Consider the following 12,514-nt stretch of genomic DNA (forward strand, 5'->3'; position numbering starts at 1 on the left):
CTCGGTCAGTTGGGGCCATCTTCCCAATGTATTCTTGGATGTTCGTTGTCTCATCCTGGACTGTGGTGCTGACACTCACCAGTCCCCGGCCCCCTTCCTTCCGCTTAGAGTACAGCCTCAGGGTGCTGGACTTGGGGTGAAACCCTCCATGCATGGTAAGGAGCTTTCTTGTCTTTATGTCAGTGGCTTCTATCTCCTCCTTTGGCCAGCCTATTACCCCAGCAGGGTACCTGATCACGGGCAGGGCGTACGTGTTGATGGCCCGGATCTTGTTCTTGCCATTCAGCTGACTCCTCAGGACTTGCCTGACCCTCTGCAGGTACTTGGTGGTTGCAGCTTTTCTAGCGGCCTCTTCATGGTTCCCATTCGCCTGCGGAATCCCCAGGTACTTGTAACTGTCCTCTATGTCTGCAATGTTGCCTTCTGGTAGTTCAATCCCCTCAGTTCTGACTACCTTCCCTCTCTTTGTTACCATCCGACTACACTTCTCCAGTCCGAACGACAGTCTAATGTCATTGCTGTATAGCCTGGTAGTGTGGATCAGTGAATCGATGTCTCGTTCACTCTTGGCATACAGCTTGATGTCATCCATGTACAGGAGGTGGCTGACAACTATATATAGATACATATATATACATATAGAATAGAATAGAATAGAATAGAATAGAATAGCCTTTATTGTCATTGTACAGAGTACAACGAAATTGGAGTGCCACTCCCTTGGTGCAAGTTTCAATAATAAATATAAATGTAAAATATAAAAAGTACAAAAAAAACAATCATAAGTACTCAAACAATAGTATGTACAATATATACAGGATAGCAGCATTAATATAATGACAGTATGAATAGCAGCATAATATAATGACAGTGACGGTATGGAATAGGTTCAATTGTTTTTGTGCTTATTTACTACGGTGATAGCTCTGGGAAAGAAGCTATCCCTGAATCTGTTTGTCCTGGTTTTATGTGACCTGTACCGTCGGCCTGACGGTAATAGTTCAAACAGTTGATTGCTGGGGTGAGAGTGGTCCTTGATGATATTGCCAGCTCTGCTGAGGTACCGAGAGTTTGCAGTGACCTCCAGGCTGGGCAGAGAGCAGCCAGTGATCTTCTGGGCTGTGTTGATGACCCTCTGCAGTACTTTCCTGTCTGCAGCTGAGCACCCTGCATACCATGTTGTTATGCCGTACGTTAGGATGCTCTCTATGGTGGCTCTGTAAAATGTCACCAGCAAGATATATACATATATATATATATATATATATATATATATATATATATATATATATATATATATATATATATATATATATATGTATGTGTGTGTGTGTGTATTAGAGGTGGGAATCACCATACATCCCACGATACGATATTATCACAATACTTAACGCACGATACGATATTATTGCAATTTTTTAAAATATTTTGCGATATTCAGATTCTGTACATAAAGGTAAACTTTATCAATATTTATTTCATCTAATATCAAAGTCTCACACTCTCACACTCACACAGTTAGTTACTAACTGTGCATTTTTGCACTGTTCAGTGCTTTTTCACACTATGCCACATCTGCAACATCTTTGGTTTCCTACCACTAAACCCAGTCTTGTCCCTTTACATATTTATCACTTCCACTTACCTGGGTAACTTCTACACCATCTGTTCACTTTTGAACCACAAATACTTACAGGAAAAAAAAATTAAAGGGATAAAAAAAAACAACTCTCCCCTTTGAAGTGTTTCCTGTAAGTATTTGCTGTTAATGTGAAAGTTTTAAATCCCGTCATCAATCTGTGAGTGTCTGCATTCAGTATTCTTGTATTTAGTATTAGAGTTGTGACATAAATAAGAATTATTAGCTAGATATGAACATGTTATATGGAACATAATAACCCAAAAACCCACCACTAACATACAAGTGTACCTGGTATTTATGGTCCTCTCTTGCTGGAAAGCCAAAGTATTTCTCAGTGAAGGCAGACCCTTTATCGAAAACCAGAATAAAACTGTTAACAGACATGGCATTGTTGTTTTAATTAACACATGATTAATTTAATATTACTTCTTCACTTCATGGTGGACAAATGGTGACCATTAATAACCAATCTTACTGCTCAGTGGAACCCCGACTTACGAAATTAATTCGTTCCCGAGGGTCTTTCGTAAGTCGAAAATTTTCGTAAGTCGAAGCACCCATCTCGCCTTTTGAGTGAACGATAGGCTATAGGCTAATAATAGCTAACAACACTCGAGTGAAACAGCTAAGCGTGAGTACGAAAGCAAAGGGGTTGTCACATGATTCAGAAGGCATTGTGGGCATTGTAGGCATTGTGGGCTCAGCCAATCACAGCCAGCGGATTTCGTAACACGGGCAAAACACGGGCAGAAATATTGCCCTTCAGTGCCTTCATAACTTGAATTTTTCATTTAACGTGGTATTCGTAAGTCATAACTATAACTAGTGACAATATTATTGTAAAGTCTTGAATAAGCTTACCATACAATCTCCAGTTTGTTATAGGAGTGACAGCAATGCCACACCTTAACACAGAGCTGTGGGAAAGGACCAGGAGTGTGGACAAGAAGCCTCCATATGCCTAAAAAAATATAGAAAACAATGTTTTTGTGAAAAAAGAATTAAATAAATAAATAAATTGCTAATTTTTATGCGTGTTTTAATTTCAGTTAAAGAGGCTGTTACCTTTCCATAAACTCCAACTCTGTTGGCATCAATATAGGGCAGCTTTACCAGATGCCTGAAAATTAAAAGAACATTAACTAAATGTCATTTTGTACGTAGTTTGTATGTAAATATTATCTGTACCAATACATACTCGAGTGCTGTGAGCTGATCGTGAACGTCAACAGTTCCCAGTCTCTGGAAAACCTCGTGTAAGATCCTCTGACCCTGGCAGCCACTGCCCCGCCCATCCAGATGGGCCACAATGACATCATTGGAACTGACCAGAACAGAGTCCCAGCTCAGGGAAAAACGGTCACTCACAGCCTGACCACCAGGGGTGCTGTCACTTTGGAAGGCAAAAAGAGTTTAGAGCGCCAAAGTTTTCATGAAAGGATGCAAAATAAACTACAAAAATTGAAGAAATAATAACAACAACCATTATGTTTTAAACACCTAATGGCCTCTAAAACATTACTCTTATACTCTTCTGGAGAGGAGGGCGGTCCCTATCTTTAGGTTGGGATTTCACTGTAGTCACTGTATAAACTCACTCTACAGTTCTTAACACTTCAACTGAAGCAGTAAGGCCGACAATGAGGCATTCTCAAAGTTGTTAAAACAAAGTTACGTACAGGACAAGTAAAAGTGGGTACTCCTTCGCTTCATCCAAAGCTATCGGGACGATTAACTCCAGGCGAAGTGCTGCAAAATAAATCAGTGTTCAGCATTCAGTCCAGAGGAGATTTTGGTGAAGATTCAGAATAAATTTTTATATGCAATGCATGTACATCTATCCCTCAGACTACATCAAAGCTCTGTGCGCTGCAAGGTCAACACATCATTTATTGGTTAATAAAAGAAATGGGAGAAGAACTGAGACTTTAGAGGTCAAGGCAGGTAGCACAAAGCTGGTATTTGAAAAGATTTACATTCATTTTAGCTTTAGTACATCCTTTAAATGGTACCATTTAATTCAGTTGACAATCAAAGACCGCGTGACTTGAGTCACCTAAGTGGACAGTGCATGGAAGTTTTCTCTTTTTTCTATATAATATAATAATGTGTGATGAGGTCATCAAAGTTTAATTTGATAAATAGAATACAATAGATTAAAATAGAATAGAATAGTCTTTTATTGGTATTGTACATGTACAACAAAATTGTGGGTGCTCCATGCCAACCGATCAGAAATAAAATATAAGCGCCAAGACAGCAGGAATAAATAACAAACAGCAGAAAAATATACAAACTAAAGGAAGATATGTAAAACAAGACAAAATGCACACACTGGAGAATAAAGTGCTTGCAAATAGTGCAAAGGACTTGGTTTGAATAGAGTCTGTGTGTGAATGGCCTGAGTGATCAGGGTTACTCAGACCATGGCTCAGATTAGTAGAGTGGGTGGGCAGGTGTAGTGTGTGGGGGTGGTAGTGTTTGTTACCAGTCCAAATGGCCCAGGGAAAGAAGCTGTTTATAAAACCTGAGGTGTGGGGACTGAATGACCTGAGGTGCCAACCAGAGGGCAGTGGGTCAAATAGGTGGTGGGCAGGGTACAAGGGGTCTCCTGTAATCACCCTTATTTCCTAATTATGTTCCAAGTCTGGGGACATAATGGATTTTACACATATATGTAAACAGAAGGAAGGAAGAAGGAACCAGCCCAAGCAAGATGGTGTAGCTCTTCATTGTAGTATCCTAAATTGAACATCAGAGGAAGATAAAATATGACGGGGAGGCAGAGAAGGCACCTATACTTATTAATTGGACAGCAAGCAACAGCTAAAACACCTGATAATTGACCCTTATCACCACCATCACCAAGAGAATAATGCACCAATAGAATAAACCATGCTAGGATGCAAACAAAACAAGAGCAAAAGAAGAAAAACAGGAGTTCAGTAATACTTTTGGAAACAGCTCTTGGAGTGTAAATGATTGAGTGCCAATGCTGAGTAAGAAGCTAAATACATCACATTTCTTCCCAATTTAGGAGGACAAAAGCTGTTATTTGGTAATGCTTGCCGTTTTGTGATGCGAGTCAGTGGCGGTCCCAGCCTGTTTGGCGCCCCGGGTGAACACTCCCTCTATCTATAATTGAGTGATCTGCATATATTAGTGCTATTTCTTAATTGTGTAAAATCTGTAATATAATGGATTGTTTGGAGTTTAGTCTGTTACTGTTGCTATTTTTACCATTTCTTCTTGGAGCAACTGTAACCCACATCATTTCCTTAGGGATTAATAAAGTATTCTGATTATGATTCTGATTGTTTCAGGATACATGATTCTGATTGTTTCAGGATACATGATTCTGATTGTTTCAGGATACATGACCTGCCATTATCCAATGGCAGGTCATGTATCCTGAAGCAATCACCACAACATAACCTAATAGACCTATACGTTAGTTCACAGATTCGCTTTGTCTAGGGTGTATTTCTATGTAGTGTGTGAATGTGCCCATATGGAAAAGATATATATAAATCTTATAAAGTTTTTATCTGTCTTGTATGAAACTTGTATGAAAAGCACATATAAGATCCCTTGAAAAATTATATAATGAAACTTGTATGTTTTGTATACTTACTAAAAAAATATATGAAAGTAATGAGAAAGTGGCCACTTTCATGAGTAAATCATGTATGTTTTTACTCTCTCGCGCTCACTTTTCGCATACAGAATTTCGAAAAAACATTGGTGCAAATTATAACTCTGTGTCATAATGTCTGGTGTTTTTGTGTTTGTTGGTTTGTTTTTATTTTGTTTTATTTTGCGAGTTGGTTATTAGATGCTGCTCCAGCCAGTCAGTGAATCCCCCGCCGCCCCGCCCTCTCCTCCCTGTGCTGTAAGTACCTCGCAAATGGAGGGCGCCCTTACTCCCAGCAAATGTGCGATAGAAAGCCGATCGGTGCCTATGCCATTCACAAAATGTGCTGGCTGACGTCGGGGCACCATGAGTACGAGCAAAATTATTTTTTTTTGCCGATGCCCGTGATGCCGCCCCCCACCACGATGCCGCCCCGGGCAACCGACCGTGTCGCCCGTATCAAAAACGCTACTGATGCGAGTCATGTATCATCCATCACTAATTCTCTAATTTGACAGACACTGTTAACATGTTTGACAAGTTTCAGGCAAAACAGTACACTTTTTTTGTTCCTACTGCACAATTGGGCAACTACACTAAGATTAGAGTTGGATGTCTCGAGACCGGTCTTGAGACCACATTTACGTGGTCTTGGTCTTGTCTTGTTCTTGTCTTGGTCTCGGATCCCTCGGTCTTGTCTTGGACTTGCCTCAGATCGACATAGTGGTTGGGAGATTTGGAGTCAACAGTATCCATGACACACAACGTAACGTTCGATAATGTGTCATGCGCAAAAACATCAGCTCTAAGAGCCGTGCTTAGAGAGTGCTTTGTAGTGAATCAGAAGAGTCAACTCCCATTGAACGAGAGCCGGCTCCTCACTTAATTTCCTTTCGCTGCTCAGCTCTCACACAGTGGCTCAGCTATGCTCCAATCCCTCCATATTGTGGCCAATCACATGCGAGGATATAGGATAATATCATTATGTGAAAAACAGAGAGGGTGAGAGACGCGACAGTCAAGTGGAGCGTGCGTCTGTGCTCTCTGTAAGTCAGTGAGACAGTAGACAGCGGTGAGGAAGGCTGTGTGAGTGCATCGCAAAAACACATAAATATGCCCGACACCCATAAACGAAGCAGCATCTGGCTGAAGTTTAAAGACTTTTTTTTTGTCTCGGCCTTCGTCTTGACTCGGTGTGTCTAGGTCTTAGTATTGGTCTTGTCTCGGTCTCGGTCTTCGTCTTGACTCGGTCTGTCTAGGTCTTAGTATTGGTCTTGTCTTGGTCTCGAAACCCTCTGGTCTTGGTATTGTCTTGGTTTAGGCGGTCTTGACTACAAGTCTAACTAAGATAGTCTGGTAATACATTGTCCTCTGATGGTGAACATTTTAGTTAACATTTGTAGAAGACAATCACAAAAATAGAGACTTAGGAATATTTTGATGGCAAGGAATTGCCAAAAATACTCATAAGAATCGGAACTTTTATGTAAATAACGAATAAATTCTTCTTTTGCCACTTTGCAGGCCAGTTATCCATCCATTCATCAATAGAATTCCCAAGCCAAAAAATTCCAAGCATTTCAGGCCTCCTCACATTGGAGCATGTGTGGAACACCTGACCTTGGAGGGATCGAAGAGACATCCCTGTCTGATTTCCAAACTACCTCAACTCACTCAAATTCTTGAAGTGGAGAACAATCACCCTCAGACTGGCTCCACTACAGACAGGCATATTGGTGGGCTTGAGGAGATCCTAGAACTATTCCTTCCAGTGGGAAGCTATGCCATCAGTTCAACTTCCACTATATACAGTATATATACATTGTGGGTGGGAAGTATTGTACAGCATTCTGGCACCTCCTTCAGGTAGTAGGGCCACAAGAAGGCTGGCCCTTGTGGCTCATATGGGCTGAGCCTGGCCCCATGGGCTAAGGCCCAACCACCAGCTTGAGCTCCTCCCCTGGGACTGGCTCCATTGTGGGGCCCCCAATCCTTTACCATACCTCTTCCTGAATCCGGTTGTTCAGTTTGACGTCACTATCAGTGTCTGGACCTAAACTCCGCTGCAGGTCCATATATCAAACGATCACTATGGCATTACTGAGAGTTGAAAAGCTGTCTAAAGTCTTTCATCTTTAATAAAATGATCAGCGTTCTGCTCTACCAGGTGTAACAATTGAGTTTAACATCCAGGCATCCATGAAAACGGAATTTATGACATTTAACGGAGTTAGAAGTTAGCAGGGAATTAGCTCGCTAGCTTCTATCTAAATACAATATAGCATGTCCTGACTGCGGGATTTTGGAAACAAATTAAAACGCACAGCTCTGTTATCACTTCCAGCATAAATGAAGACAGAAAACTAAAAAGCAGTGACGTTTGTAGGGTTACTGAAGTTGGGCTAGCTGGTATATAATGATGTGCTACGTCACCGCTAGCGACACAGCTATGTTAGCATAATATAAACAAGCTAACTTTTTTTCCACTCGATAAAAGTTAACGTGAGTGTTCTCGGTGGTCAGGAACAAATGTAATCGCATGGCAGGATACTGTAAAAGGACCAAACTTCAGCCAGGAGAACAACTGAGATAATCCATCCACAATACGAGGTTAGTCATTCATATACTGCTGCATGGGCTGGGCTGTAGTTACATCCTAAGGTTTTAAAAACTGAGCTTAAATAAATGATTAGCGGTAATAAAAGCCGAGGGAGGTCAACAGTGATCACTGACTGTTTTAGGAGCTTTTTGAGATCAAATAGAAGAAAATACATAACATTAAACATGTTAACAACACAAAAGCCATATTAAACGCAGACTACTTTAGGCCCGGAAGTAGGATTCGTCGCGTCATCACTGAACAACCCGATTACACTTAGTTTGGCTCTTCACTTAGAAACAATTTGCCTTGGAAGACTCTAGCATGGGCAAATTGCCGCCATGAACATAGCTCACTAGAGTACACAAACCTCTTCACTTAAATAAGATGGTAATTTGTGATGGGAGACACAAGTAATATAATACGTTTTCAAATTCTGGTGCAGTTATATTTTAGGTAATATCATTTGTATGACAGCACATGAGACAGAAAATATTTTTTATGCAAATTTACATTGTGTTTATTTTTGATAAGGTATTCAGATTTTCTGTTCCCATTCTTCCTTATTCTCTCATCCCTGAGAAAGAAGAAGCGGTTTATGTGAAAAGTAAGCCTGTGATTTTATTTCTGTTTAGCTTTTTTACGATGACAGGATTCCCATCTGACTCCGCTCAGAAGTCCTTAAATATGTATCATGTTGCCTCTAATAGTGAACACAGACTAGAGAGAGGGAGCCATATGGTGAGCCGTCCCTTCTAATTGATACAATATAGGGCTGTGCTTATGATTTCAGGGCTGTTTCATAATCACCAAACAAAGCTCTGCACCTGTTCACTCTGGTATGTTTATCCTAAAAAGATCTTAACTACTGAGCTCATTGGGATGTAATTTGCTGGAAACTATCTCAGTTATTGCTTTACATGCTGTTAAGGAAACAAGTTACAGTTACCCTACCTCTTCAGTGTCAGACAACTGAGTTTCCTGAACTTGGATGGAGCAGAAGAAGAAATTTGTTTTTCCAAGTGTTGTTATTACTCATTAATCATCATGGGAGAAAATGTTAGAGTGGAGTGGTGATAAGAAATGTCTACTCATGCATACACAGACAATGAAAAACCAAACAAAAGCTCAAAGATGAATCTGAACAAATCGTTATTACAAATCACAACTTTTGCACATCATTAGAGAGGAATAAAGTTTCTTACCAAAGTTGTTGATTTGTACAGTTCTTCTTTCCCACTTGGGTATTGTCCTGTTTATCAGTGCATTTTTTAATTCTCTGTTATTTTCCAGAATCTTGTGCTCTGCTGGATGACAGCACAAGAAGAATTACTATTACTTACAAGAAAGCAACAAATATAACATCTATTAAAGAAAGCTTGTGTGTGTCTGCTAATTACTAGGAAAAAGAAACTGAACACGTCAAGAGTACCTCGTTTAAAATCTTATTGACACTTATAATTATACCAAGAACAAGAAAATCAACAATATGTCCTCCTGTTCCTTTCATGTGTTTAGATGAAGAATGTTGTTGTTTATCTAATCTTACAGTGTTTCTAAATACACTGAAACAAACACATTTTCTTTCCTGACATCTAATTGTGACCACTCTGTCAGCTTAGTAAAGAATAATTTTTGACATAATATCAGCAGACAGACAATCCTTGAGTCTGTCTGTCAAAATTACAGTTTTAAACATTACAATAACCTTTATTTCATCTTTATTCCAGATTCTGCACTCTTAAGTAACATATGGTTGTTGTCCCCACACATGCAACTGACCAATCGTGTTGTTGTGATGTCTTAGAGCTGTGACGTCTTGGAAAAAGATGATTCTCTTTTTTTTTTATTGCTTCTTGAATTGATCCTGCCAGTTTCATGTAGAACTTTCTACTGTCAGCATACATTATTGAATATTTCTTAATCTGCCTGTGTTCGTATTTGAGTCAGTAGTTGAAGTTTGCTGTCATGCTATCTGGTAAAAACGTAAAGTAAAAAGGCTTTTAGAAGTTATATAAAAATACTAAGGATCTGAGGATACAAAACAACTTCTTTTCATGGCATATCTACATCATTTCATGACACACTCACTTTAGATAAATCTGTTTGACATAAATTTTCTACAGTTTCTAAGATTCTGCTTAGTACTGAGTCTTTTTCGAAGTTGCAAAGCTATGACATCACAATGACAGTTGGAGTGATTGTCCTGAATACATGATTCATTCACACTTTGAGGTCCAAGTAATTTAACAAGTTGTATTAATTTCTGTGCACTTTGAACAAATGTTCCACTACATAAAAATGTGAAATGATAATACCAACTCTCAATCTGGAAGTCTCTAGTAGCGGAAGAAGTTGATCATTCCCCAGAGGCTGTTCTGAGTGCCTCTGATATATACTCAACAAAATTTCAAGCACTTAATGCTTCACCTAATTGCATCTTCATGCCCATTTTATAGGATTACGTAAACCTGCTGAATGATGATTTAATGACTTAGTCTCACAGACTTAATCTGCAAACGTGTGCTGACCAATTAATGCACTTTTCAGAGAGGCAAAGTGTACTGACAGTGGAAAAAATCAATCTGGGCTCCCATATAAATGTAATGAGTGAAAGTCTAAATAGTAGATTTGTTTAAGTGTATCTGTGCAGGAAAACTTACTGTTCATATCATGTAGTTTGTGGAGAGTTGTTTGGGGTATTCCAGGTCCTGTAGAAATGTTTAAATATTAGTTAGTTCTGTGTTTTATTCTCAATGTTGTATTTTCCTTAGAAGGACATTGGAAAGAAAGAAGAAAGTGAACACTAGAAAGAATGATAGAATAGGAAATGAGATATAGATATAAAAATAGGCCTCAATGGCATTTTCTTTTACTCCTATAACTGTCATGGTCCCTGGGTCTTTGACCCAGCATTGTGAACCTAATGAGTTTTGTTATCTCTGTTTCTAGTTCTTGGTGTCTAGTTGGATTTTTGCTAGTTCCTTTTGGTGTCTAGTCTGTCCTAGTCTTATTTCTGTATCTCTGGAAGTCAGTTATGTCTCCATGTTTATTTACCTTATGTCTTCCCACTCTTGCCCCTGTACCCAACTTGTCACTTAGATTTTGTTCAGCTGCACTTCCAGGTGTGTCCACTCTGCCTAATATCTTTCTGTGTACATATTGGCTGTCTCCCTTTGTTCTTTGTCACATCCTTCCTCATGTTGTGCGTAGTCTCTGTCAGTCTGGTTTGGCTTGTACTTCCTACCCTGCAGCTCCATATTTGTTTTTTCTTTTGTTTTCTTTGCCTTCTTTAACAGTGAGACAAAAGCTGTGATTTTAAGTTTAATTTGTCTGCTGACTCCTGCATCTGGGTCCGCTCTCTGCCCCAGTCCATGATAATAACTTAATTATCTTAAGGATAATTCAAACATAATTTAGGTTATCACAAGAGATTGTGCACTGAACACTCAATCAAACATAACTTTGGTCAGGAAACTGGTTTATTTGTCTTCTCCATGGACTCCCTCCAGAAATGGTATAGTAGAGTGACAAACCATTCAATGAGTGCTGAGCAAAAATCTATGGGAGAATTCTAAAGATGCAATGCAACGATGACAGATGTCCTGCATCTGCCTTAGAAAATCCAACCAATGGTCCAAAATGGAAAGATGTGAGCCAATCACGCTGGTTGTCAGATGCATCCATAGAGCCTCATGACCAGGGATTAAAGTAGGATTTGGCAGGTTGGGGAACCCTAAGATGAGGTGTAGCAGAGCAGCATGGGGAAAATAAATATTTAGATATATACTTAGTAACATAATAATTTGTTAAACTCCAGTAGATTTCTTTGTGCACAGGTTGACCTGTGCTTCTACTCCAAAATTCACTGCTCTCTGAGGATATAAGCATTTATGATGTCTTTATGACATCATAAAGCTAGTATTAAAGGTAGAATTTGGTGCATCTAACTAGCATCATTACCTTAAATATAAATTTCTGCTACCCTTGACATACACAGTAACATTGCCCATAAACATCACAGCCTGCTTCACACATTTCGCTAGCAGACACATTTTGTGACAAACTGCATAGCTTGTCTCTGTACAGATTCTCCGTCATTCAGATCAGTGTTTCCTAAGGAGCTTGAGATACCGGGCTTCTTTAAGTTTCCCCTGGACTTCTTTAAGTTGAAGATGTTTCCCCTCTCATTCGAGAAGCCTCTTCAGTTCTTAAACTAGAGAGAGAGTCCCAGGTATTTAAACCTTAGTGGAGGTTAAGACAAAAGCTGCTTCATCCCAAGGACAAAGGTCCCAAACACAAGCTAAGCCACATAGTGTATGCTGTGAAGTGCAGTGGGGAGTGCTCAGACCTCTACATGGGAGAAACCTAACATCCACTCCATAAATACATGGCACAACATAGAAAAGCCACCTTGACAGGATAAGACTCAGCTGTTCATGTGCATCTAAAGGATAAAGGTCACTTTTTTCAAAGATCCCAATGTTCACATTTTGGACTGAGAAGACAGATGGTTTGAAAGAGAAGTGTAAGAACCCATGTCCACTATGAACAATGATCTTTGGATAGAGGGTATGGCTTAAGACACCAAGTGTCTGCCACCTACAATGCGTTTCTGAGATCCATTCCCAAGTGCCTC

The 12,514-nt window shown here is 39.6% G+C and overlaps 1 protein-coding gene across 1 annotated transcript in view; it reads right to left on the reverse strand.

Annotated features, from left to right (window-relative positions):
- Nucleotides 1-12,514, reverse strand: part of LOC146691170 (inactive dipeptidyl peptidase 10-like) — a 146,406-nt gene that overhangs the window by 7,866 nt on the left and 126,026 nt on the right. The window contains exons 17-23 of the mRNA XM_085434456.1: nt 10,539-10,586; nt 9,081-9,182; nt 3,322-3,391; nt 2,841-3,035; nt 2,708-2,762; nt 2,504-2,603; nt 1,931-1,989 (exon numbers count right to left, since the gene is read on the reverse strand). Of these exons, the coding sequence (XP_085290582.1) occupies nt 1,931-1,989; nt 2,504-2,603; nt 2,708-2,762; nt 2,841-3,035; nt 3,322-3,391; nt 9,081-9,182; nt 10,539-10,586 (629 nt within the window). The remainder of the gene's footprint in view (nt 1-1,930; nt 1,990-2,503; nt 2,604-2,707; nt 2,763-2,840; nt 3,036-3,321; nt 3,392-9,080; nt 9,183-10,538; nt 10,587-12,514) is intronic.

The sequence above is a fragment of the Copadichromis virginalis genome, linkage group LG16 (genome assembly GCF_057382275.1).
Source record: "Copadichromis virginalis isolate Kocher_CV1m ecotype Utaka linkage group LG16, C_Virginalis_male_GT1.1, whole genome shotgun sequence".
Classification (NCBI taxonomy): Eukaryota; Metazoa; Chordata; class Actinopteri; order Cichliformes; family Cichlidae; genus Copadichromis; species Copadichromis virginalis.